Source organism: Sycon ciliatum, chromosome 9 (assembly GCF_964019385.1).
Source record: "Sycon ciliatum chromosome 9, ocSycCili1.1, whole genome shotgun sequence".
Taxonomy (NCBI): Eukaryota; Metazoa; Porifera; class Calcarea; order Leucosolenida; family Sycettidae; genus Sycon; species Sycon ciliatum.
The window spans coordinates 16,661,816-16,687,874 of record NC_088651.1 but is presented as its reverse complement, the minus strand read 5'-3'; the positions used below and the strand labels follow the sequence as shown (position 1 = coordinate 16,687,874).

The 26,059-nt window shown below is 47.0% G+C and overlaps 1 protein-coding gene across 1 annotated transcript in view; it reads right to left on the bottom strand.

The window, feature by feature from the left end:
• The window catches only part of LOC135824296 (slit homolog 2 protein-like), a 107,510-nt gene that overhangs the window by 64,229 nt on the left and 17,222 nt on the right, over window positions 1–26,059 (bottom strand). Inside the window, exons 8-14 of the mRNA XM_065337028.1 lie at window positions 24,344–24,415; window positions 19,970–20,038; window positions 16,927–16,992; window positions 15,097–15,171; window positions 13,834–13,899; window positions 6,809–6,877; window positions 5,066–5,137 (exon numbers count right to left, since the gene is read on the bottom strand). Coding sequence (XP_065193100.1) covers window positions 5,066–5,137; window positions 6,809–6,877; window positions 13,834–13,899; window positions 15,097–15,171; window positions 16,927–16,992; window positions 19,970–20,038; window positions 24,344–24,415 — 489 coding nt within the window. The remainder of the gene's footprint in view (window positions 1–5,065; window positions 5,138–6,808; window positions 6,878–13,833; window positions 13,900–15,096; window positions 15,172–16,926; window positions 16,993–19,969; window positions 20,039–24,343; window positions 24,416–26,059) is intronic.

Below are 26,059 nucleotides of genomic sequence, written 5' to 3'. Positions count from 1 at the left end.
CATGACCTGCATAGAAGCGTGACTCGAACGAGCGACCTTGGAAGCTCAGGGCCCTACGCTATGCTTTTTTGCCTTGATGACCTAGACAAAAAAAAGCATACGGATGTTATAAATTCATATAAATTTTTTCCTTTTTTTTAAGACATAACCTGGGATTCGAACCCGCACTATCGCCATGTATGTATCCCCCGATACACTTCGCATACAAACTAATTCTTCCAAGTTGCTTCACGTTATGATCTTGCATTTGAAAGCCCTATTTGAATATGCATTGTGGCCAGCCGTCTCTGATAGCACGGTACGGTACAGGACAGGTACGGGACAGGTACGGGACATGTACGGTCGAGGGTAATACGACACCGTCTACCGCCTTGATGACCTAGGCAAAAAAAGCATAGAGATGTTATAAATTTTTCAATTCTCCTATTTTTTTAGCATAACCTGGGATTAGAACCCGCACTATCGCCCTATAACCAGGCAGGCACAGATGATTGAGATACGAGAGGTACCTGGTTCAAGTCCTGCCTGGGAGCGGTTTTTCCAGCCGTGCTGCTACCCACAGTCAACTGGGAACTTGTGGCCAGGCACAAGGGGTACATGGATGCAGCTAATGGGGTCGTTCTTGGCACTTGTGCCAGTGGTTGTGAGACTTACCCACTCACCCCCACCGTTAGGCGCTGCATCTGCCGCTAGGGTTTACCGGGTGTTAGCGGCCGTCGTGAGTTCCCTTCGGGAACGGACACGATAATTTACTTTTTTTTATTTTTTTTTTATCGCCCTACATGCATTCCCCCATACACTTCGCATTCATACTCATTCTACCAAGTTGCTTCACGTTATGATTTTGCGTTTGAAAGCCCTATTTGAATATTGCGGCCAGCTGTATGTGGCCAGCTGTGTTTGATGGTACGGTACGGGACAGATACGGGATAGCGCCAGGCGTGACACAAACACACAAACACACAAACACCAATTTAAAGCTGTGTGGACCCTGGCCAGCGCCAGACGTTACTGAAGTAATGTCTTCTGCATAGCTACGGGAATAAAAGTCGATTTTTTGAAGCGCGCCGTAACACAGAAGCATGGTTTGAATAGAAGCCGCTCCCTGTAAAGTACATACGCACGTACATGTGTGGCAGAATGCACTGCACAGTGCAGACTGATGATGGTGACGTAGAAGCCGCACTCTGCAAGGTACACGTGCAAATGCGTGCGTGGCAGTATGTACTGCACAGTGCAGACTAATGATATTGACGTAGAAGCATGTTTCGAATGGAAGCATAACTTGAATAGAAGCATGGTTTGAACCCTGGCTTATGCGGCAGTAAGCACCTGCTTTTATACGCGACATTACGGTATATGGAGACGCTCCGTGCGTCCTCTCCTGCCACGTCTTTGGATTAGGCTGGTGCGTGGCCGTTGGAGAGCTCGAAAATTGAATATTTCCCAAAGTGATTTTTATAGGATAACCTTAGTCAAGACCACTTGTTAGCGCTTGGGGACTTGTTGTAGCAGACTATGGTGGTGGTCTACCCCAATTTATGGATGTAACCTCGCTGCTACTGGCCCTTGAAAATGACCTTCGTAATGGCCGTCATTGGATATGTTAAATTGATCTATTCGTTCGAGGGACTCGGCAAGTCACCAGTCGAGAGTTGGATGGCTAAACCTTACTAGGTAACTTGGATCGGTGTGCGAACATAGTTTGTTTGGCTGAACTGTGCTATTGTGAGCAGCATTGACCCCTCGTTCTTGTATCTTGTTTCAGTACGTATATACTGTAATTTTTTTGTAATGTACTACACTCTGCCCATTTCGGGCATTTGAGCACTGCCTCTGTGTACTAGTAGGCAATTTTGCATTTTGCCCAATATCCAAGGAACGGATGGGAGGGTGCCTAGACCAAACCCTCCTAAGGGGCAAATGAGGTGCACCCAGAGATAAAAGAAGCCAACTTTGAGCGAAATCGGAAATTTGGCCACAAGTCATAATTATGACCTAAGTTACATGGCCCAGGTCAAATGACCCAGGTTGAATGGCCCAGGTCCAATGGCCCAGGTCAAATGGCCCAGGTCAAATGACCCAGGTCAAACGGTCCAGGTCAAATAACCCAGGTCAAATGGCCCAGGTCGAATGACCCAGGTCGAATGACCCAGGTCAAATGGCCCAGGGCACAGGTGAGTAGGATCACTGCAGGAATTCGACTTGGTATGCTGCATAGCTGCGAACCTGTCAATGTGCTCCTACTTCAAGCCATCCACTGAGCCTACCTGTCAATGTGCTCCTACTTCAAGCTATCCACTGAGCCTACCTGGAGGGGCAGGCCGCGCACAACTCTCCCGGTCGTGCTCAGACACGATCTCGAGCTGGTTGGGAGGACCCTCAAGACCTCGGCAGATCTTGAGGAGCCGAGGAGGATCGCCCAGAATCGCGGGGCGTGGAGGTACCTCAGCGGCCGTATCCTGGAGAGATATGTTACTGCTCACGGATGAACCCTGGTAATGATCAGCAAATTCAAATTCAACTCGGTTGAGCTGCTCGTTTGTTTGTTTTAACTGTATTCTATCTTCGTCACGCGTTTTATATCGCATATGTTTTATATCGCCATCAATATCCTGTTTGGCTGTTGTCGCTTCGGCTTATGCGAAAGCTGTACATGATGTGTATATCTACATTACATTACATTACCAATGCGGAGAAGCTACTAATATGCTGCATAACCCCAGACATCTGGTGAAGATGTGTGAACCCTGCTCGGCCCTTTCAGTGTACTGGCAAACAGCCCAGTACGGTATACCCAGTATACCCAGTATACCCAGTATACCCAGTATACCCTGTATTAGGGATATCAGCGAACACACTGCGCAGAGGGTTTGCGCAGTTATGATGTAATCAAATTTTGTACATGTCAGCATGCCACGCACGCGGCCAGAAAAGTCCAAGTCAGAAAATGAATATTTTTGCCGGGAAACTGGAAGGAGTCTTGATGGAGAAGAAGGAGAATGGCGGCTGAAGTCGGAACCTTGCGCTCAGGATCTGCCGTTTCGTTGATTGCTTCGTATATTCGCTGCTGGTGAAGGATTCGTGGGTAGAGAGTGACATGCCTACGGTAACAGCCAAGCGATCAACTACAGATGAGCCGAGCCCCAGGACTTTCTTCAGACGAATTTTCAAATTTGTCCTTCGATGCCCAAGGAGCATGGGTGAATCGAAGGCGATTTTTTACAACGTTCCCACCGGAGAAATCTTCCAATTTTTGGTGAACTGGTACCTCACCCATGGATCTATCCATGTGCCAAGCAAGAAAAAAATTGACCGAAGCAATCCAAGGTCCCAGACTGCCAGAGGTCAAAAGTTCACAAGGTCGATCATTCAAGAAGAACTCAGGAAGATGAAGAAGCTTGGACGATCGACGAACATGGGCCTAGGCGCCTGTCGTCCTTCACCGATTTTTAATACTGTGTGTTTTGTATAAGTTCGTTAGTGTAATTGCTGGCAGAGGATGCCCAAAGTGAGGTGCAGAGTAGTCGGACATCATCAGAATCGAAACAATGGGGGTCTGCTCACAGCAGTATGTGCTTTCAAATTATTCAAATTATTATGTAGGTCCGAGCCACGTTCGACCAGTCGCCATTTTATTTGCGTCAATTTTTTGTCCCCGCCAGTACGTACATTGGTATGGTAGCGCTGAAAACTGCGCAAACCCCGTGCGCAGTGTGTTCGCTGATATCCCTACCTGTAAACCCAGTATACCCAGTATACCCAGTATACCCAGTATACCCAGTATACCCAGGATACCCAGTATACCCAGTATACCCAGTATACCCAGTATACCCTGTATAACCAGTATACCCAGTATACCCAGTATACCCAGTATACCCAGTATACCCAGTATACCCAGTATACCCAGTATACCCAGTATACCCAGTATACCCAGTATACCCAGTATACCCAGTATACCCTGTATACCCAGTATACCCAGTATACCCAGTATACCCAGTATACCCAGTATACCCAGTATACCCAGTATACCCTGTATACCCAGTATACCCAGTATACCCTGGATCAACAGTGTAACAATAATCACGCGCACACACACACACATACTTGTACTTGTTGCTCACTGCCAAAACAGGTCACGTGGGTTTGGGGAGAGGGGAGAGAGACTCAAAAGGAATCTTGGAAAGATGACTAAATTGGCTATTGAACCGCCCAACGGCCGACACCCCCTGAAATCCCCAAAACTCTGGGTGGACTTGAAAATGATTCCACTTATGTAGGGATGTCAGCTAACGCACTGCGCAGGCCTCTGCGCATGCATTGCGTCATCGATTTTTTGAACGTGATCGCGGCCGACAGAGACAACACGGCCGCGGTCTGTTTGCACCGCTGGGAGTCGTAAAATTACTGTTCTTTTGTCCCCGCGACCATTCAAATCATACGCGATGCGGAGGACCAACGTACTCACCACGTTCTCCCGGTCGATTTCTCTGAAAGTTTGCACATCGTGAAACACCAGTATGAGAGGTGTTCAGGCCAATTTTCAAGGGATTTCCCTGGTTGGATCATTCCAAAATCGGACTTACATTTCTCGCTCGCGGCCATTTCTTGCGCGATGGAAGTGCCCTGCCCTGGTGAGTAACCAGCGTCGCGCTTGGTAAAGAGTTGCTGCAATCAGCTCCCTGATGTCTTCGCTGCCATGGTCAGAAGCGATGGACCATGAATTTGTTTGAGAGTCTCTGGATGCTACTATTCCTCAGCCTAGTTTTCAGCCATTCCGTGCATCTTCTTCGCACGATTTAATTTGCAAAAAATGAAAGTGTTTTCTTGTCGCCCGCGCGTAGATGGGCAGGCTGACCTGCGCAGTGCGTTCGCTGATATCCCTAACTTATGGGCTCACCACACCTCAGGAAGTGGGTGAGGACAAGGTGCAGAAAAAGGATTGACGGCATCAGGATACACACACACACACACACACACACACACACACCACACACGAGCGTGCACGAACGCACACACGCACGCACACACAGGGCTGTAAAGTGTTCATTCTAGGTTGACTTACACTTCCCTCAATTCTCGGAGGTCGCCAAAAGCCCGATCTCTGAGAGAGGTTATCTGGTTGTTATCCAGGGATCTGTGGGACCACACACAAGTGCACACATACACACACGCACATACACACACAGACACACATGCACACACACGCACGCACATACACGCACACACACACACACACACACACACACATACAAACACACACACACACACGTACACACACACACACGCACACACACACACAAACACACACACGCATGCACACACAAACACGACTTCTGTTCTATCCTCTCAATACGCACAACCTCGGATTTCCTGGGAAGGTCTCCGCAAGATGAGGATCATGAGATTGTTCATGTTAGTGAGGACTCTGTATATTTAACACTAGAATGCATCGAAGACACAGAAAGTGCTCCAAATGCGCCCACTTGCGTCTTGCTCCAACCATTTCTTTCGCAACGGAACACAAAATCCCATTACTGTACCAGACATATTCCAGACCACGTTTCCATGACAGCGCGGTCACCATTTTTTGCGCAATGCATCATACTGCAAAGCCCAGGGTACAAGCTGTTGTAACTCCACCAATCAAAGACGCATCGCCATAAACGATACTATGTGAAACCTGTGCAAATTTGATTGAATAAGCGTGACGAAACTCTTAAAATTCTCATTGCTGGAGTCGCACGGTGGACTTTTGAAGTTGACGCGATCGCGGCATGCCTAACGAGCAACTTATCTGAAGTACCGTTACTGGCAGCACTCCACGAATTGCTTCTATCATCAGCTGGTACATTGTACTGTCGAGGCAAGGAACTTAAGTAAATCAAGAACACGTTAGCGCCTTTTAAGTTCGGCCTGGTTCCATAGCTCACATAGTGAAGACAATATACATGACAAGTAAGGTCTCAGGTTCGAGTCCTGGTGGGTCTTCATTTTGTTTTCTCTTTTCAGGCCTTTCCACTTCTCCAACTGAACCTTGGAAAACAAACAGTTGATAGTTTTCTCCTCGATTTGACTGAGTGACGATCCGGCGAGGTTTTGCATTTGAGTGCGTCGGTTGCGCTCGTTCACATATGGGGCAGCTCATGAAGGTCAAACTAACGTTCACACCTAAACTGAAACATTGCGAAGCAACAAACTTTTGCTGGTGAGAAACTTTGGCAGATCCCTAAACGAAACTTTTGGCCGTCATTTAACTTTGGCCCATTGGGACTTTCAAAAGAGAAATCGATCGGTAGCTGTTACTCACACATGCACCCATTGATGAATTATGCATCATGTGCTTCTATGACAAACTTTGGCCGATGCTTTACTTTGGGTGGTCGGTACCAAGGGGTGAAATCAGCAAAATTAAATTGCCACATACTCCAGCATGCACTGGCTGTTGGTAACCACCCAGGAGAATGAAAGACAAGTCAGGAGTCTGAGAAAGAGAAGAAAGACGTGTGTGACCATAATCGTCGGGAATCGAACCCGCAACCTCTGGATTGGAAATCGCTGCACATACCACTGCACCATATGGGGGACACATATACACATATACACATACATCCACACACATACACCCACGTACAAGTACACGCACACACACACACATACACATACACACACATACACCCACGTACACATACACCCACGTACACGTACACACACACACACACACACACATACACACACACACATATATATACACACACACATATATATACATACACACACATATCTCACAATTCTACCGCAAACATACATAATCTCGAGCTTCATTGAATTCAACTTCAGATCTTCAACATCTGTGATCTGGTTGTGACCGAGATCTCTGCAGGTGGGACACAAGACAGTACATACATGTGCAGTTCCAGCACAGGATTAGCAGATACTCTAATTTCAGAAATTGTCGGTGCTCAATATTTTCGGTATGAGGGCAAAAGGCCAGGCTAGGTGAACAGAAATTTTCGGTACAGAGAAGCACTTCCCTATTGGATTATGTGTGTTAGTGTTTGTTCGGTGTATTGACATTTTAGGTATGAAACAGATTATCACTTTGACACAATCACGGATAAAGCCTGTAAACAGCACACAGGGGTGTGCATATAACTGCCACTACAAGACCTAGTCAAACACAAAGAGTCTGGCAAACAAACTCTGATCGCGCATTGCGCGTTCAGGTGAAAATAATTCATTTTGAAAATTGGATTCGTAGCAAAAAATTCACTTATAAGCCATGTGCTTAGGGGCCATCCGTAAATACCGATATTTATTTAGCTTCTTCTTTTCACAATAATTTAATAGGCTCACCATCCGAGTTAACCCTTAGGTGCCGGTAGGTCGATTTCGACCTACGCTGACAGTGCATACTACAATCGAGCACAGAGCCGGTCACGTACATCGCAGGTGCCTGATTTTTTTGTACAGAGACCCTTCAGTAGCTGGCCTGTAGATAGCAATAGAGAAAGTAGGGGGGTTGCATTTGAAAAAGTCGAGTCGTGATCAACGACGATCGCGCAGATTAGCGGAAGTCAATCGAGCGTTGCAGCCTACGCACGCGTCGCGCAACACGAACAAAACGTTGCTGTTTCGCTTCGTTTTCGACTAGTACAACAGTTCATGGGTACTACAGTTGACCTCCGTCATGGATGCTGCGGGAGCGCTTGAGTTGTTTGAAGAGCTGGAGGCCGATGATGCCCCTGTAGAAGAAGAATCAGAAGACGACGATGGTGAATAATCTGACGCTCTTTTCTCTGATGGAAACCTGTTGTCATCAGATGAGGAAGAGCGACTCAACGATGATTTGGTTTTCTGTGAATTTCTTGAGAACGGCAGCTCTTCAGATGAGGACAAATTTTCCGACGATGAGCTTCAAGAAGCTGTAGGGCAAGGGCGAGCGCAGCCAGTTCGTGGACGTGCTCCGCTCGCGCTGTGCGGAGGAATTGCTCGCGGCGCTGGTCGAGCTCAGCCAGCTGATGGAACAGCTGATCGTGGCGTGCGTGGCGCGCGTGGCGGAGGCCGTGGACGAGGTAGTGGATTCGGCGTGCTGAGTGGTGTTGGCGACCAAGATGTTCTTGGACCAGCGCTGTACCCTGACCCTAATTGTAGATTTTCTGACTTGAAAATTCAAAAATCGGATTTTGCTGTGTCTTGCCATTCAGAATACATACTTTTGTCCCTACATCATCTAAACTGTTGCGGAGATATGGGCTTTCCAAATGTCATGTCCTGGACATGGACCATATGTATGTAGTGCGCATGCTCGCACGTGAGCTAGGTCTTTTTCGGATATGGAGTTTGAGATGTACTGAAATCTGTAATGGCCTCGAGTGTGTGTGTGTGTGATTGAGCTGGATGAGTCCGAGTAGAACCCCCTGGGGTAGGACACAACAACTGGCGACGAAGATATGGCTCGGATATCATCGCTTCAGCCGTTTACCGGCGGCGACTTTCAAGAGTTTGAGGAAAGACTTGAATTCTCTTTTTTTTTGCAAATGATATTGGAACCGTGGCTGCTTCGGCCAATGCTGCAGACAAGTTGGCTGCCAGCAAGAAAAGGAAGGCTGTATTAGTGAGTTTGCTGTCTGCGGAAGCCTACTCGATTTTGAGGAGCCTCTGTTTGCCAGCGAAAGTAGCTGACAAGAAACTTTCAGAGATTTGCGATCTTTTGAGGAAGTATTTTCAACCTGCAATTTCGCAAGTTTCGGCGACGTTCCATTTCCATCAGTTGAAGCAGAAGGAAAATGAGTCGACTGCGGATTTCATCATTCGTCTGAATAGATTGGCTGTGAGGTGTGAGTTTGCTGATCACCTCGATCGAGCGCTTCAAGACCAGTTTATTGCTGGCTTGAGCAGCTCATCCACTCGGAATTTCTTATAGGGCTTGAAAGTGATGACGTCAAAACGGCCAGGGAGTAGTAAGTTGACATCAGATTTCTATTTTTGGATCCACTAAGGTGTGACTTTGCTATTGCCTAAGTATGTGGGTGCATAGCAACCCACTCATGTCGCATGCAGGTGTGACTTTTATTTCGCCACCAGTTGTAACCCCGCCCCAGTGGCCAAATCAGTCAGTTTCACTGGCTACATCACCATACTGTGGGTAAGACCGCTTGAAATGTGCTAGGATCCATACAAAAACTGGATCCAAGTGGATCCAGTTTTTGAATTTTTGAAATTGTTGCTATGCTGTGACGTAGCACTTTCAAGCCCTATTGACGAAAGAAGATACTTCGGCACAGTCATTCAATGACATCGTCAAACTAGCTTTGACGCAGGAATCAGCGGCGCCGTGCAGCTGACCTCTCAGCACGAAGTGCACAAGGTGAATCCCCGGCCAGTGAAATCGCGTTCGCAGCCGCAGTCTGGTGTTTCTCGTCAATCTCATCAATCTCTAGAGCAGAGATTGTGCTACCTGCTATGGGTCTACTCAACACTTGGCGGATAAGTGCAAACACAAGGCCACTGAGTGTCATCACTGCCACAGGAAGGGGCACTTGGAGCGTGTTTGTCGGCAGAAATCCACGTCAGGCGCGTCGGTGCACAATGTTGTGACTGATGACGCAGGTGAGCATGAATCTGCTGATCTTGAGTGCATGCCAATGTTCCACATTTCGGATCAGGGCGAATTGAAGAGCAAATCTGTTCCCTCCTACAAATTGGAAGTTGCTGTGAATAATGTTCCTGTTGTAATGGAAATCGACATGGGCAGTGGCGTTTCAATCATTTCTGTCCATGATTTTGAGTCACTTGGGGTGTCTCGTACAAATTTAACCAAACCGAGTCTACGCATGACCGTTTTTTCTGGGGTAGAAATCAAATGTATTGGTGAAGGGAAGTTCAATGTCAGCATTGATGGTGTGGAGAAACCAACACTACTCCGTGTGGTGGATAATGGTGGTCCGTCATTGTTGGGCAGGGATATGTTGTCCCAATTTACTCTACCGTGGAAACAGATTGTCAATGTCAATCATGTTCAAATAGATGGTAGGAGGAGAGCTCTCATTGAGGAATTTGAGGAGCTGTTCGATACGACTCAGGTTGGCAAGCTGAGGTCGGCTCAAATCACCATGAAAGTGGATGATTCTGATCCAATTTTCCACAAGGCGCGTCCCGTACCGTTCTCTATCACGGAGAAGTACGAGGAGGCTTTGGAGAAATTGGAAGCAGAGTTGAGCACTCCAAATGGGCATCGCCTACTGTGCCAGTACTGAAATCGGATGGTAGTATCCGAATTTGTGCTGATTACTCTCGCTCAATCAATGCCAAGTCTGATTTGGAGCACTACCCGCTACCTACTATTGAGGAGATGTTAGCGAAATTGTCGGGGGAGATAAATTCACCAAATTGGATCTCTCCCAAGCCTATCACCAACTGGAGCTTGATCCAGCTTCTCGGCCGTACACGACAATCTCTACTCACAAGGGGTTGTATGAATACGTGAGATTGCCGTTTGGCATTCACTCGGCAGTGGCAATTTTCCAACGCACAATGGAACCCATATTGGCAGATCTGCCTGGGTACTTCGTCTATGTGGATGACATCCTGATTACTGGGAAGGATGAGGATGAACACCACAACAACCTGATTAGGGTACTACGTCGCCTTCAGGAGGTCGGGATGAAGCTTAATCCCAGAAAGTTACATTTCATGATGGATGAGATTTCCAACCTGGGTCACACGATTTCTAGTGCTGGTGTGGCTCCCACAGCGGATAAGATTGAGGCAATGCGGGACGCTAAGGCTCCTTCGAATGTTAACGAGCTTTAATCATTCATTGGAACGGCGAATTTCTTGCGACGGTTCATACCTCATTTCGCATGGAGGTTTACGAGAACAATATGGAGCACATGCCGGAATTTCAGTGCGGCCAAGCTGTCCTGGCTTTGAATTTCGGCAAAGGAGGAGATAAGTGGGCCCCGACTGTGGTCACGGCTGTTCTCAGTCCGATGATGTATCAGATACAAGTCGGTGATGCAATGTGGAAACGCCATCGCAACCAGCTCCGTCCTCGGCAAATCCCTCAGTTCGATGCAGGGGTGTCTGAGCAGAGTGGAGCAAGTTTAACAGCACAGTTTCCGTCACAGCCGTCACTCAGCAACAACGACGCCAGTGTCACGGCAGCGGAGCTAGGCGCGCCGGTCTCAGCAACAACCGGTACTAGTGAGTCTGCGTCGGTTAGCACTTCACGTGCCAGCTACAGCAAGATGTCGTCACCGCAAGCTGAACGACGGTCAACCCGCGCTACTGTTCGACCAGTTCGTTTCAAGGATTGACGTTCAGAACACACAGTTCATATAGACCTATTCTAGTCTGTGGAGTTTAAATGATATATTTTGGACTCTGCTGGATATTGTATATAATTATATATTTATGGTGTATATAATTATGGTGTATAGTGTATCATGAAATATTATGTCTCGGCAGTTGTGAGTTTTGAGATTGCATGTTGCATGTTGATATGTTTACTATTGCATAGTTCTTGATGCTTCGCCTCAACTAGTGAGGGGGAAATTGTCATGTCCTGGACATGGACCATATGTATGTAGTGCGCATGCTCGCACGTGAGCTTGGTCTTTTTCGGATATGGAGTTTGAGATGTACTGAAATCTGTAATGGCCTCGAGTGTGTGTGGGTGTGTGTGTGTGTGTGTGTGTGTGTGTCTGTGTGTGTGATTGAGCTGGATGAGTCCGAGTGGAACCCCCTGGGGTGGGACACAACACCAAAAAATTGAGCCAAAAGTACGAAAAATCCAAAATTCAGTCAGGCACCAAAGGGTTAAATTTATTTAGGGGTCGTCCATAAATATCGAACTTTTTTCACAAAACGAAATAATTTCGTTATGGGGTGGGAGGGGGTTGACCAATTTCGTTTCAGAAAACATTGATCCATGCACATGGCCGTTGTATAAGCATGTATGTCAACATTTTTTACGTTCTGAGGGGGAGGGAGGGAGGGGTTGGGTCTAAACTAAAATAATTCGTTTGGTGAAAAACGTTTGATAATTACGGACGGCCCCTTAGAAACGAAAACTAGTCGTTTCTCTTCAACCCCTCCCCCCCCCCCCCTCCCTCAGAAACGAATACATACAAACGATGCACAGTATCGATATTTTTCCTTTTCTTTTCTGGACGTGCCCACACATACAAACTGTGCATCGATATTTTTTGGGAAACGAACAGACGCTAAACCCCCTCCCCCCCCCCCCCCAAACGACTAGTTTTCTTTTCCAAATAGATATCTTTCTACCTACTTTAATACACACCTCCACTCATCACACAGAGCCTCGGCCAGTTGGAGCTAGGTGTCAGGTCGTTGAATGTCTCAGTGCTCCATGGCAGTTTGTGCCGTTGACTAAGAATCGCACTTCGTCAATCAAGCAACACCTGTCAGCCCGTACCAATTGTCGTGAGTTGTACAGTGATACTGTTTTCTCAATATTGTCACGTGGTAGATGTGCGTTGCATTTGGCTGCGTTAGAAGCTTTGTATATCCGTAAGTTAGATCCTGAACTTTGCGTACAGAAAGAAAATGTGTTGTCGCTACAATTGTTTGGTGTTACTCCTCGTCCAGGTGTTAACAATGTAACTTAATTTGCTCACTATGTTCTTTTCACTATTATTATCTCCTTCGAGTGTTGTGTCGTGCTGAACTTGATAATTTTCCACCTTGTCACGAGTGTTGTTATCTCATTATCTTTACGCTATATAAGTTTTAGTCTTTCCAACTTGAGCCATTCCCTGTATAATCATTGATGAGAAGGGACCGAAGACGTTCGGATACTTTTGACAAGTGCCTTATTGTGACTGGATGTGTGTTTGCGTGGAGACCGTAAGGGGGGGGGGGGGGGGCGGGAATTCGATCAAGGCTGTTTGGTGCAGTGTCGTTGTACGACAATGCGGTGTTGTATCTTTCAGACGCAAACAGGTGAGAAAGGTCAAACTCGACGTACACATTCACACAGACTCTACCCGAATGTTTGTTTGCGCACTAGAAAGTAGTACGAGGTTGGCTGTATGCATATGGACATGAGTACAGAAAGACGCATAATTTGTCTACCGTATAATTCTGAAGTCGCTTCAGAGACAGAAAATCGAGGGGGGGGGGAATTAGAGTGGGGGCGGATCAACGGTACTTTACGGTACTTGCAACCCAAAACTTACCTTCTTTTTAAAATAATAATAGGGAGGTTTAGTTCCCACGTAACGAAAATGCGTACGTGGGTGATCCACGTAAAGTGGATGAAGGGCACCCACGTTGCAATGTTGTATTTAGTCACATGGAACAAACAAAAGCATAAAGCAAAAGGCCCAAACCTGGTCAAAGACGAAGCTACCCGGGCCTAAGAAGCTCATCCGATATTTTGATTTCGTGCTTCGGAAACTCCTTCAGCTGAGCACCCTCACAGCTCGCACAATGCGCTCCATTCTGATTTTCACCCACGTTCTGGCGGAACGTGGGCGAGCCTCCATACACTGTATGTCGTGGATCAGAAAACGTCTGTACGTGGGTCACTGAGTATCACGTGGTACACACACGTAAAGTACCCACGGATTACGTGCGACTAAACCTCCCTATTAATAACTTGTAGTTCCTTGGTCCTTTTCTTTGCCAGAGACTAGTTTCCGGACCAGTCTTTCATTAACAAAAGAAAATCCAACTTTCGTGACTCTACATGGGGCAGAAGGGTGCCTGGTAGATGAATGTGCCCGGGTCAGGGACACGGTGAGAGTTAGACTCTCGGTGTGTGTTGATCAAACTGAAGCACAGGCTGGCCAAGCCACTTACAACTGTTTGAGATCTGGTAGCTTTAGTCCAACTGGCAATGTTGATATATTGCATTTCCGCAGAGACCTGCGAGCAAAATAAGAGTAAATATATAATAAGAGTAAAGATCATAGTATCATGATGAGTACATAACCAAGAGTGTGCAACTCCTATCTTGAGCGGCAATGGGTTCACCCACGGCGGAATTTTTTTATTGCGTCATTCTTCGGCAGAAGTATGATGAAGTGCGTACGCTTTCCCGCGCTTGTTTTGTAGATACGGGGAGAGTTCATCCGGTTCAAGACACATCGGTATACCGTCCGTTGTTCTGCTTTGACTACCGTAGCTGCGACATACACATTCTTTGTACTTTGATCTCTGGCGACGCATAAAGGCATCAGTCAGCCAAACAGCCGCCAAAGATTGATGTCATAATAAAATTCCGCCGTGGCCTGGGGGGTCGTCGAGCTGCACACTCTTGGTAATGTACTCTTGGTCACAGCAAAAGAAAGAGTACGAAAATTATTACTTCGAAATACGATATTTAGAATTCTTTTCCACCATTGTCACAAGACAGTTTGTACGGCGGTCCTGTAACAGGCTTTCCATTCCTACTCTTCGAATGTACACATTTTTTAATGGACTCAGATGGAGAGCCAAGATTTAATTTATACAAAAGAGAAAGACCAAGGAACTACAAGTTACGCTATACTGTCCACTAACACCACCAGTTACTAAACAATCAGCTCATGCGATAACATTGCACAGCACTGACCGGCGGTACTGACGTTCTACAACTAACTGGCTAACAGCTCTAGCACATCTTGGATGCGCACTCCAACAGCCTTCCAACTTGGAAGGTTCTAGGTTATAGAAATAACATAAGGAGGGGAAGGTGAGCGCAACCAAGACAAGCACGAGCCTCAGCTGTGAACGCCAACGTCCTTCACAGCTGAGACGTTCAGCTCGTGCTTGTCTTGGTTGTTGGAGTGCGTATCCAAGATGTGCTAGAGCTGTTAGCCAGTTAGTTGTAGAACGTCAGTACCGTCGGCCAGTGTCGTGCAATGTTATCGCATGAGCTGATTGTTTAGTAACTGGTGGTGTTAGTGGACAGTATAGCGTAACTTGTAGTTCCTTGGTCTTTCTCTTTTGTATAAATTTTTTTAATGACGAACTGAATCTGGAGCAGACATTGAGCCACCAGTTCACGGTACGGCACACTACACGAGCAGGCAACACAATCTAGTGAGAAAATACCGCTACGTTGAGTCACAGTAATCTTACAGCTCTTGGATCTTTTCAGTCTTTTGGGACAAGTCGTCGGCTCCGACCGTGGCAATAGGATTGCTAGACAGGTTTCTGCATGCGGGCGCGCACACACATACACGCACACACGCACACACACACACACACACACACACACACACACACACACACACACACAAACACACAAACACAAACACACACACACACACACACACACATATTATACACACACACATACACACAAAGACAGAGATCAGCTACAAGATTCAGACAGAACAGTTCGACAGTAAAGAGAAACTAATGACAAACTCGACCATTTCGTCAGTACCACACAACTCACCACTCCACAAATTACGTCATTGCACAATGACTCAATCTGCGGACAGAACTGTTTGCTCCTGTGTTGACTCGTCAGAGCAGCACAGAGAAAATGAGGCCGTACTTGAAGGCAATGAAAAATAAATTTACCAAAGCCAGATTTAAACCAGGTCCGAACGTGCCTTGCCAGAGTACTCAAATTGACAAGTCAGTGAGCTCTGCCAGACACAATAGAGAGGTTCCGCAAAACGTAATTACGTTGGTAAAAAAACGTAGTCGATGTAAGGAACGTCTTACGTAAACTGCATGCGGATCTGCGTTCCGCCATACGGAATTTTCAAATCACGTAGCTGCCCCTGGCAACTCTGAACGCGGCAGCGTACGACCGGATCGACCTGGGGAGAGAGTCATAAATTACCCCAATCCACTTACGGAGCACCTACGTTGTGAGAGCCCTATCTACGTACTCTACGTAGACAACTTTCCGTAAGTGGAGTGCAAACTCGCGAATTCACGGGTTTTTCTCGCCCACTGAAGTAAAGTCGCTCAACTTTACGTAGTGCGGAACCTCTCCAATAACGTAAATTGTACCGTCAACACCTGACACAGAGTTGCGGTTGGTCGTGCCAGTGCTCAATGCACCGAGTTGCAGAGCGCTCGAGCATAGTACAGAACCTATGTAGGTCCACGTACAAAAGGAAACGAACACACAAAATAGCCGTATGAACAGTAAAACATCAGGAAAAGTCAGGATGCCAATATCTAATGAATGTACCATAGATACAATTTCACAACGGACAGGCTAAGCTCAAACTCAACACTCAACAGGACTTAGACCAATCCCAGGTTGGTGGGCAAGTCGCGGACGTTCAGAGGAAACGCGTACGCTGCTTTGCCAGTTGCTCCTCCCCCCCCCCCCCTCCCCCTGCATGCAACCAGATCTATTTCTTGCACGGGTGGTGGTGCCAGGCGTTGGTCAACAAACACACTTGCACCTGTTGAATCTTGCTCCCACTGCATCAGGCGGTATAGTAAAAAAAAAAAAAGGAGTAGATTATCGTTCTGTTCCCAAAGGGGGACTCACGGCGGTCACCCTAGCGGCAAATGCAGCGCCTAACGGTGGGGGTGAGGGGATAAGTGTCACAACCACTGGCATAAGTGGCGAGAAAGACCCCATTAGCCGCATCCGTGTACCCCTTGCGCCTAGCCACAAGTTCCCAGTTGACTGTGGGTAACAGCACGGCTTGAAAAAACCGCTCCCGGATACCAGCAAGATTATACAACCCCCCAAGAGTGTTCAACCCATGATACCCTTTCTATGGGGTACATTTTGGGCGGTGAGAAACTTTAGCCGACCTGGAAATGAAACCTTTGGCCGTGATCAAGCTTTGCTCGATTGGGGTTCAACCTTGCATCTTTCGCCTCTACGACAATAACGTTGAGATACGGTATACAATTATACAAAGATCAAGAATGGTGTGTGTGTGTGTTGGGGGGGGGGGGGGGGGTAGGTTCATACATTATTCTTACAAGCGCAATAAATTAGGCAAGTGGATTGCCTTAGGGAAAGACGTGAAGAAATTGTGTGACACATCCCTGCAAGAAAATAGGACAGAGAGAGACATTCACGGTTGCAACTTGGCGTGGCGAGAATGCCACGGAGTTCAGTCTACACCTTCATGTCATGTTGAACAGTTCAGTTGCGATCTGCTTTCTCTTCCTGATTGCCATTGCGGTCATGCTGTCTGTTCTCTGTGATTTGACCGTTATCTCCTGGCATCATACTATTTCCATGTGCCCCCCTTGAGGGCACCTTGATGCCTGATGTAATATCGAATTTGTACAGCGGGCTACCATTAAGGTTCCGCTGCGGTCGGTGTCGCTGAGCCAGCCTTGGCACAGTGTAGCCTTTTGGTTGTTGCGTTCTTGTGCGTGGGGCATGAGGTTTTAGCTGTACCTTTTGTTTGGCTGCACTGCCTTTGTTTGGAGAGAGTTGTTTTTTTAGTACTTGTAGTTGTCTTGGAACGAAATAATCGGTTCGTGACATGGCGTTCTACTTCTAATCAACCATAAAGTCTTTCGTGTTGTGAGTGACCCCGTCGAGTGTGAGCTTGGTAAACTGTCAATAGACCAATCCCGAAAAGATTGTCTGGGTTCGTGAAAGGGGGCACGCGTGCAAGCCAGCACGTGTGAAGTGCATCGTTTTGTATTCAGTTTGTGTGTGTCAGCTCATGGCGGAGGAGAGAGAGACTTTTGCTCGCCGAGCTGAAGCTAAAGGATTTGATGGAGTCCTGCCAGCAGCTAGTCAAAGGACCTTCGGTACCTTAGGCAGACCCTGACGGAGTTTGGAGGCCAGCAAGCTCTCGGTGAGGAGAGAAACATTCGCGTGGCGATGGACTCTCCGTAAAAAATGCAAGCTACATAGCGCCGACATACTGCAACAGGCTACGATTTCAGCTAACTAACTCGATCTGCCGCTTCACAAAGTTCAACTATTTACAAGTCCTGACTGTTGTAGTCTTAAGCTGGACTCTCATCGTCCACCTACAGGTAGCTTTTGGAGCTGATGGATTTCCCGACTTGGACTCTTTCCGCAAACTCTCGCAACATTACTACAGTGTATGCTGTGTTTCCGCACGCTCCTGTCGACATATCACCTTTACTGTACATGTACCGGGTCGCGGAGGAGCTTGACGACCTCCGCTGACTCCAGGTTTCCGAAATACTGCCGTCGTCTTCGTTGATGTCGCTGGTGACATTCTCCCCTTGCAGGACGTGCGCATAGTTGTCGTCTCGGGGGTAAAGACTATGTTGTCTTTCGAAATAGTTCTTCATCACGCTCGCGCGAATGATGTTTCTCATCATGAACTCGTTCCGACGGTGTGACACGGCGATGGTCTTTGGCGGGGCACTGGCTTGGCGAAAACGATATCTTCTTGTGCAATATAACACTGATCGGCTGCAGATGAGTACAGTCACGTCGTGGTTGGTCCTATAGGAGGGCAGCTGCCAGGAAAGAGGCAGAACTCATCGAAGACGAAGCGCTCGCAACAAACAATAGCACTCGAAATATCTCGTAAGATTTAGGGCCTATCGCTTTGAGCCACAGCGCTCACAGCCTTGCCTACTTCATCAAAGTGAGCTCTACATGTTCGTTGACCTCTTCACACTACACAGAAGAGCGAAACAAGGATTATGTCTTAGCATTTCAACTCCAACAGCAGACCATTACCAGTGGGAGAGAGAAAACTACAAAGGCTTTGCTTTCTGTCGCATCGTCTCTCTTGCATGCAACTAACGAGAAAACCGTGTACTTACCCTTGCATTCACACGCGAACTATCAAACACGTCCTGTGCCGCATGCTGATCAGGTAGTGCCATGTATGTGTTGTACAGTGTACTCTCAGTTGACATGCCCCCTTTCGAACCCAGACAATCTTTTCGGGATTGGTCTATTACGGGACTGCGTGCGGCAGAAGCCTAGCGAAACACCACAGCTTTTAAGTGAACTAATGGTCGTTGACCCCCCCCCCCCCCCATCCCCCCCATCCCCCCCCCCCCCCCCCCCATCCCCACACCATCACCACACCATCACCACACCATCACCACACCATCCCCACACCATCACCACACCATCACCACACCATCACCACACCATCACCACACCATCACCACACCATCACCACACCATCACCACACCATCACCACACCATCACCACACCATCACCACACCATCACCACACCATCACCACACCATCACCACACCATCACCACACCATCACCACACCATCCCCCTCCTACACTACCCACTTCCACCAATAATCTACTGTGTGTACAGCTGTTTCCGCTGCAAAAACTGAGCAGAATGCTTTTGCCAAACGGAAGGTTTGTTGTACAGAGCTAGCAGTTGTGAGTCAGTCAACGGAGAATTCAAGTCGACAGGAAAATAGCGAGTTCCCACGTAGGGAGCAACACACAACTCTCCAAGTATGGTCGAAGTCGCAACAACCTCTTCTTCCTCACAATGGATTTCATATGCCAAAACATATTTTTCGAGGAAAGATTAAAATATTTCAAATGGTGAACGGTACTATTCGGCCAATAAAATGTAAAGAACTTTTCCTCACTCACTGCTACCCTCCGTAGCCATTTCACACACCAACAGCCATACAAGGAAGGGTTGCAGGTAGATACTGAAATTCCTCCTGACAGCTGTTTCGCCTTCATAAGGCTCATCAGAGAAGGTGATATCGAGCAGGAGAGAGAGAGAGAGAGAGAGAGAGAGAGAGAGAGAGAGAGAGAGAGAGAGAGAGAGAGAGAGAGAGAGAGAGAGAGAGAGAGAGAGAGAGAGAGAGAGAGAGAGAGAGAGAGAGAGCGCGCGCGCGAGAGAGAGAGAGCGCGCGAGAGAGAGAGAGAGAGAGAGAGAGAGAGAGAGAGAGAGAGAGAGAGAGAGAGAGAGAGAGAGAGAGAGAGAGAGAGAGAGAGAGAGAGAGAGAGAGAGAGAGAGAGAGAGAGAGAGAGAGAGAGAGAGAGAGAGAGAGAGAGAGACTGCACGCCTAGGTCAATGTCTTACAAGGTTAGCAACGTATTAGTCTGAGGATAAAATTCAGATACGACCGAAAATTTATTGTGGGAGACATTCCTGGAGAAATCAATTAAAAGAACAGGACACATGTGCAGAATGAGTATTTCTGTTCTACATACACAACACTGCATGGTGTAATGCCTCACCACACTAACACATATACTGTAAGACCAGTAATGTTAACGAACATATTAACGAACATATTAACGAACAATGAAGTTGAAGACATCACTGCAGCTGTACTTATGGTTGATAAATGTGGTGGTAAAGACACACCTGCCAGGTGTGTCTTTACCACCATATTAACGTACGTCGCAATCGAGCTATGTCGTTGCTGTGTCATCATCTATGTGCCATGCGCTACTTGATGTACCAGCCTGCTATGCCGGATACCGCCAGCCATGCATCGACCAGGCGCGAACTGATGGTGGTGGTGGTGAGAAGGAGAGCTCTGTGCCAGAACTTTGCAGCCTAGAGAGCGTGTGTGGGCAGGCGTGTGTTTACCGCCATATTGCCAGGTGTGTCTTTACCGCCATATTTATCAACCATATTAACGAACATGTAATTCTAACGATTTAACGAATTTTACAAAACCGTTAACATTTGAAGTCGTTATGTGCAAAACAATATGTACATGTACAGTAGTTTGTCAGTTTTGAGACAGAATTCGTTAGAATTTCACCTTGCTAAGGGGCCGTCCAAGGTTACCAATAATATTTTCAGACCGAAAGGTTTTCGTTTGGGGGTGGGTGGGTTTGATGCAGTTTCGTTTTGAAAATAATTGTTGAATGCAGATGGAGAATGCCCAGTTACGAATTCGTTTTACCTGCAGAAAGGGTGGAGGGGGGGGGGGGGGGCTGAAATATACTAAAACTTTTCGTTTTGTAAAACGTTCATCTTGCTAAAGGGTCATCCAAGGTTACCAATAATATTTCCAGATCGGCGACTTTCTCAGTCCCGTGCGATCAGACAAACACGGGCGACTGGTAGAGTTGCCAAGTAAACCAAACGCGACAAGTTGTCCGATGCCACAGAAATCAAAATGTTCTTGTCCGATTCAGTAGCCGCACCTGCAAGGTGACCGAGTTGCTTGTAAGAGATATTGTAAGAGAGAAGATTTCTCTGCAATATTTTGTTTGTTTTCAATTTATGCGCGTCCTCGATTCTACAGGGAGTTAGACAAACTGCGACGCAAGTTTAGTCGCACTGCAAACAAGATGTTTCAGGTATGACTGGCAGGTTTACCTTTTCCAAAAAGAGATCATCAGAGTGACTTTCATGGGACACAGCGCAGGGGCGTCGGAAGGTATTTTGGGCTGCGTTTACACGACACGCACGGCCAGTTTTCCGTTTTCAGTCCCGCATTTCTTTTTTGTGCGTTTACACGATCAAAGCTGATCCGAGGTGGTCTCCGTTTGTATCGTTTTCGCGCGTCTACACGGGAGAGCAAAGGATCCGCAAAAGTTCGCCATGTGCCAAGTGTTGTCGTGGAAGCACCAATCACACTCAAGTAATTGTTGAAAACAGGCCACAAAACAACACTCGTCACATGACGAAAATTATAAAAATTGATTGTCGGATCCGTGTAAACGGCCGAAAACGAAACACACGTGACGGAAAACGAGGCCAGCATACCGTTTCGACTGTTTACACACCCAAATTTATGCGGCAGAACATTTCCGTTTTCAAATTCTTCCACCTTGGCCAGCGTTTTGGTTTTCTTCCGTTTTGGTGTACAACTTCTACGTTTTGCTCTCTGTACCGTGTAAATGAACCATGTATCCGAAAGGATTTTCTTGCGTTTTCACCCCCAGCATTGTCATGTAAACGCAGCCTTAGGGGCCGTTTACATGAGAAAAATAAGCCCGGGCTTAATCAACCCTAGGCGTACGATAAGCCCGCCTTGATCTGTCACCCAGTCATTTTAGAGCGCGCGTTTACATGGTCAGGCGGGCTTATTCAGCTCGCCCCGAGCTGAACTAGCCCTACCCTTGACCCCCGAGCTTATCCAACCCCCAGGGCTTATTTTGTCATGTAAACGGTCAAGAAGGGCTTATAAGCGAGTTTTTCCGTATTTTTCGATTTTGCCTCGTGAACCTGAGAGAATGTGGCCGTGGACAGTGCGTCTCCTTTATTTATTTCTTGGTATGTTTTCTTCTGGTTTTTGTCCAGTGGAAGGTCCTAGCCCATCCTTCACCTTCTCGAAAAATAAGTTACAATTGGAAAGGCAGTAGAAACCTGAGCCGGCATTTCTTGATCCAAATTTCATCAGACACGAACATTTACCACTGCGTTCATGTGCGATTTGAAAAATAAAATGCGCGCAGAACTCGCAGTCACTCACCTGAGCTCAGCCCCGTACAACCGTCATGTAAACGGTTGAAAAACAAGCCCGAGGCGAATAAGCCCGGGCTTATTTTCCTCATGTAAACGGCCCCTAAGTGTGGTACGGTCAGCCATCCGAGGTACAATTTACTCGTGGGGGAGGGGTTACTGACCCGAAAATTTTGGAAATTTAGAGTCCAGATCAGTGTATCTTACTGATTCACGGGGTACCTGGGGCAAAAAGTGGTACGGTCAATACTGCAGTGACCGTACCGTGTCCGACGCCCCTGCAGCGTGAATAAAATTATAATACCAAGGCAGCTACTTATCCGCAAAATGTCTTTGATATCAGTGGGGTGCCAACAAGTTGCAACGTGCCGTGGAGGAATCGGATGAGGCATTCCAAGGGGCCACCATACCTGAACCGGATACCTTGAGCGCGTCGAGGATTATTGATGTGGGCAGCTCTCAAGGATGATTTTTAACAGAATTTAGTTGGTTGACTTTTAGTTCTTCGTGTTCTTATTTTGTAAGGAAAAGAATTGGAGGGGCGTCCAATTTCGAAATAAGTGTCAGCACCGACGCAATCCACACAGTCAAGTGAAGCCAATTTGGTTAGCGAACGTCTTCGTCCCATCCTCATCACGGGTATTTAAAAAAATGTCAAATACAACAAACACTAAGAACTCAGACAGTGAGCCATGGACAAAAAATTGTAAACATGGAAATTGTGGGCACAAGCTATGCGATCGAGTCCACCGACTAAACCGGGTTGTCAATTTTGTGCTAGATTGTGCACGTCTGACTGTCCAAAATCTGGTTTAGTTGGTGGACTCGATCGCATAACTTGCGCCCACAATTTCCATGTCACAGCAACACTTATTATGATTATTATTTGCATGACGTGCGCGTTAGAGTCGATCAATGATCCACACTTTCGCTTATGCTGAAAAGAGGAAGAGATACTGCATCGATTGGTGTCCAACTGAGGTGTCGAACAAAACAAAAACAAAGAGAAGCGTATGTGCAAAGATGGTCAAGGTATTATGTACTCAGCCTAGCAACACTAGCTAATGTACAAGCACAGACGAAAGCCTCACACTGTAAGGTGTGAAAAACATTTCTTATTTCTCTTTCATAACTTTCTTGCAGACAGGAAGCTTATCAGCGAAAGAAAAACTACAAATCTCAAACTATTCTTCACCACCATCAGCAATAGGGACTCGGAAATTCAGGAAACAGTTTCCGGGCATTCTCTTGGAAACTAGTTCATGAATTTCGGAGTCCTTTTGGAATGTTGATCTACACCCCAAGGCAAACCTACCTGCTTTCCTGCGCAGGTATGAGTTTGGACGTATTTCAGAATGGTCGAGTGGAAACATTCAAAATTGTTTACTTCAAGAAAACCCAAAAAGGATGATGGGGGACATGTCCTCAGTGCTAGAAGAGGTGTTCTACTATCTGCCGGTGTATAGTGTTTGTAAATAATTATTGAGGACGTAGCTCGCTGTTTTATCAGCGCTTGTAATTTGGCTATTTTCAAGACGATAATTTGTGGCGCCAAGGGATGATTGCCCTCGTCTTCTGGGATGCTGGCGTGGCTAAGTGGTGCTGCCCCAAGAACTCTTCTAAGGTGAGGTAGTGTTGGCTTGATGGAGTTTCGTTCGTAGCTTATTCTTGTACGCTGTGCCGTGGCTCGTTTGTAGACCCACAAATCGTGCCAATATTGGGCCAATATTGAGGGGTATGCCAATTTCATGGTTCCCTTCAAAAGATTTTGCGCGGGATTTGGAATGTCGATCTACACCCCAAATCAAACCTACCTGGAAAATTTGAGCGAAATCTGAGAGATCGACTTGCACAAATGTTCTGGTTTTCTCAGACATGCTCTCTTAAGTACCTAGACATGTATGAACAGTGTGTTCATGTGCACACATGTACACTATTACATCGCCAACCTGCCATATACACACACGCACACACGCGCGCGCGCGCGCGCGCACACACACACACACACATTTGAAGACAAGGTCTTACAGAAGCTTTAACTTCAAAGCAAAATGTAGGCCTTGTTGAGGAAAGGATACCATTTGGTTGTTATCTAATCTCCTGCAAAATAACAGGTACAGGACAAAAGGGAAGGCTCAGGAGAGAAAGACAAAGTGCGTGTGTGTGTGTCTTTGTGTGTGTGCGTGTGTATGTGTGTGTGTGTGTGTACCGGTATGTGTGTGTGTGTATGTGTGTGTGTGTGTGTGTGTGTGTGTGTGTGTGTGTGTGTGTGTGTGTGTGTGTGTGTGTGTGTGTGTGTGTGTGTATGTGTATGTGTATGTGTGCGTGCGTGCGTGCGTGCGTGCGTGTGTGTGTGAGAGAGAGAGGCCAAAAAGTAGGGATTCACTGGCCAGAAAAAGCCACTTCATAGCTGTGTGGTGTAGACCAGGCTGAATAGTAGCGGTCAATTCTTCAGCCTTGCAAGCTGTTGAATGGTGCAATCCCAGCACAAGGTGTTATGGCTTCTGCTGTAGCATCGCTATCATCGCCTCCGGCGATGGGCGTCCAATGGTCCAATGGTGTGAGAGAGAGAGTGTGTGTGTGTGTGAGACAGAGTGTGTGTGTGTGAGAGAGAGACAGGCACATAGAGAGTGTGTGCCTGTGCATATGTATGCAGATGAATTTTTGCAAATGTTTGAGGGGGAGAGAGAGAGAGAGAGAGAGAGAGAGAGAGAGAGAGAGAGAGAGAGAGAGAGAGAGAGAGAGAGAGAGAGAGAGAGAGAGAGAGAGAGAGAGACAGAGAGAGAGAGACAGAGAGACAGAGACACAGAGAGACAGATAAAGTGAAAGAGCGAAGGAGAGAGAGAGATGGGTTAGATTATTGACCACGCAGTCATAGCTTTTTGGCAGTAAGTGATTTATGAATCATCAATAGTACATGCCGGGGACGATATTGGTTGTGGCGTGATGTGCTGCCAGCATTGCATGGCCACGAACCGTGAGCCCATTGTGCATTGCCTAATCCGGATTAAATGAGTAATGCATGGTAGTATGCTGGGATCAGGAATGCACAGTTCACCACTCGGACCACCACGCCCATGTGGCTCGTCAGGCGAAATTACTGGTCAGTCGGCGACACGCATTTTTCACAAAAATTTGCATTTCACCTGCTGGGAGAGTATGCGTGTACTCGAGTCTCATCCTGAGCACGTTTTTTTCTCCTTTTTTCAGCTCCAGTATAGCTGTATTTTTCATTGCAAAACCGTCCTCGATTGTTGTGTTTGTTGTTCAAACGAAGTGGACATTCAATCATGAAGGCAGTGGACATGGGAGCCTGATTGGAGTTTATCGTGGCATAGCATGGCCACACAGAGACACTTTGGGATTTTCTGAATATAAAATACCGAACGCACGATGGTGAGATCCATTTGTGCGATATCAAATTGTTTGTGATCTACCACATCGAGCAGAACGGGATCCAAACACAAGCTTACCGACGGTTAGGCTGCCGACCTGACTGGACAAATGATCCCTGGCTTCACCAGACGCCAGAAGTCGGACACCATGTCCTTTGCCGCGACGCCCATCTCCAAAAAGAACTCCATCTTTGTCGTGAAAAGGCTTGAAATACTCAATATTCAACCGAGATTCGCGGTCTCACCCTTTCTCAGATCGAATCATTTTTTATTGTAGCAGTTGCAGGGCAGATCCCCGCCACTACTTCAACAGGAGATGGCTCCAAAGCATGCCTGGAACAAGCCATAT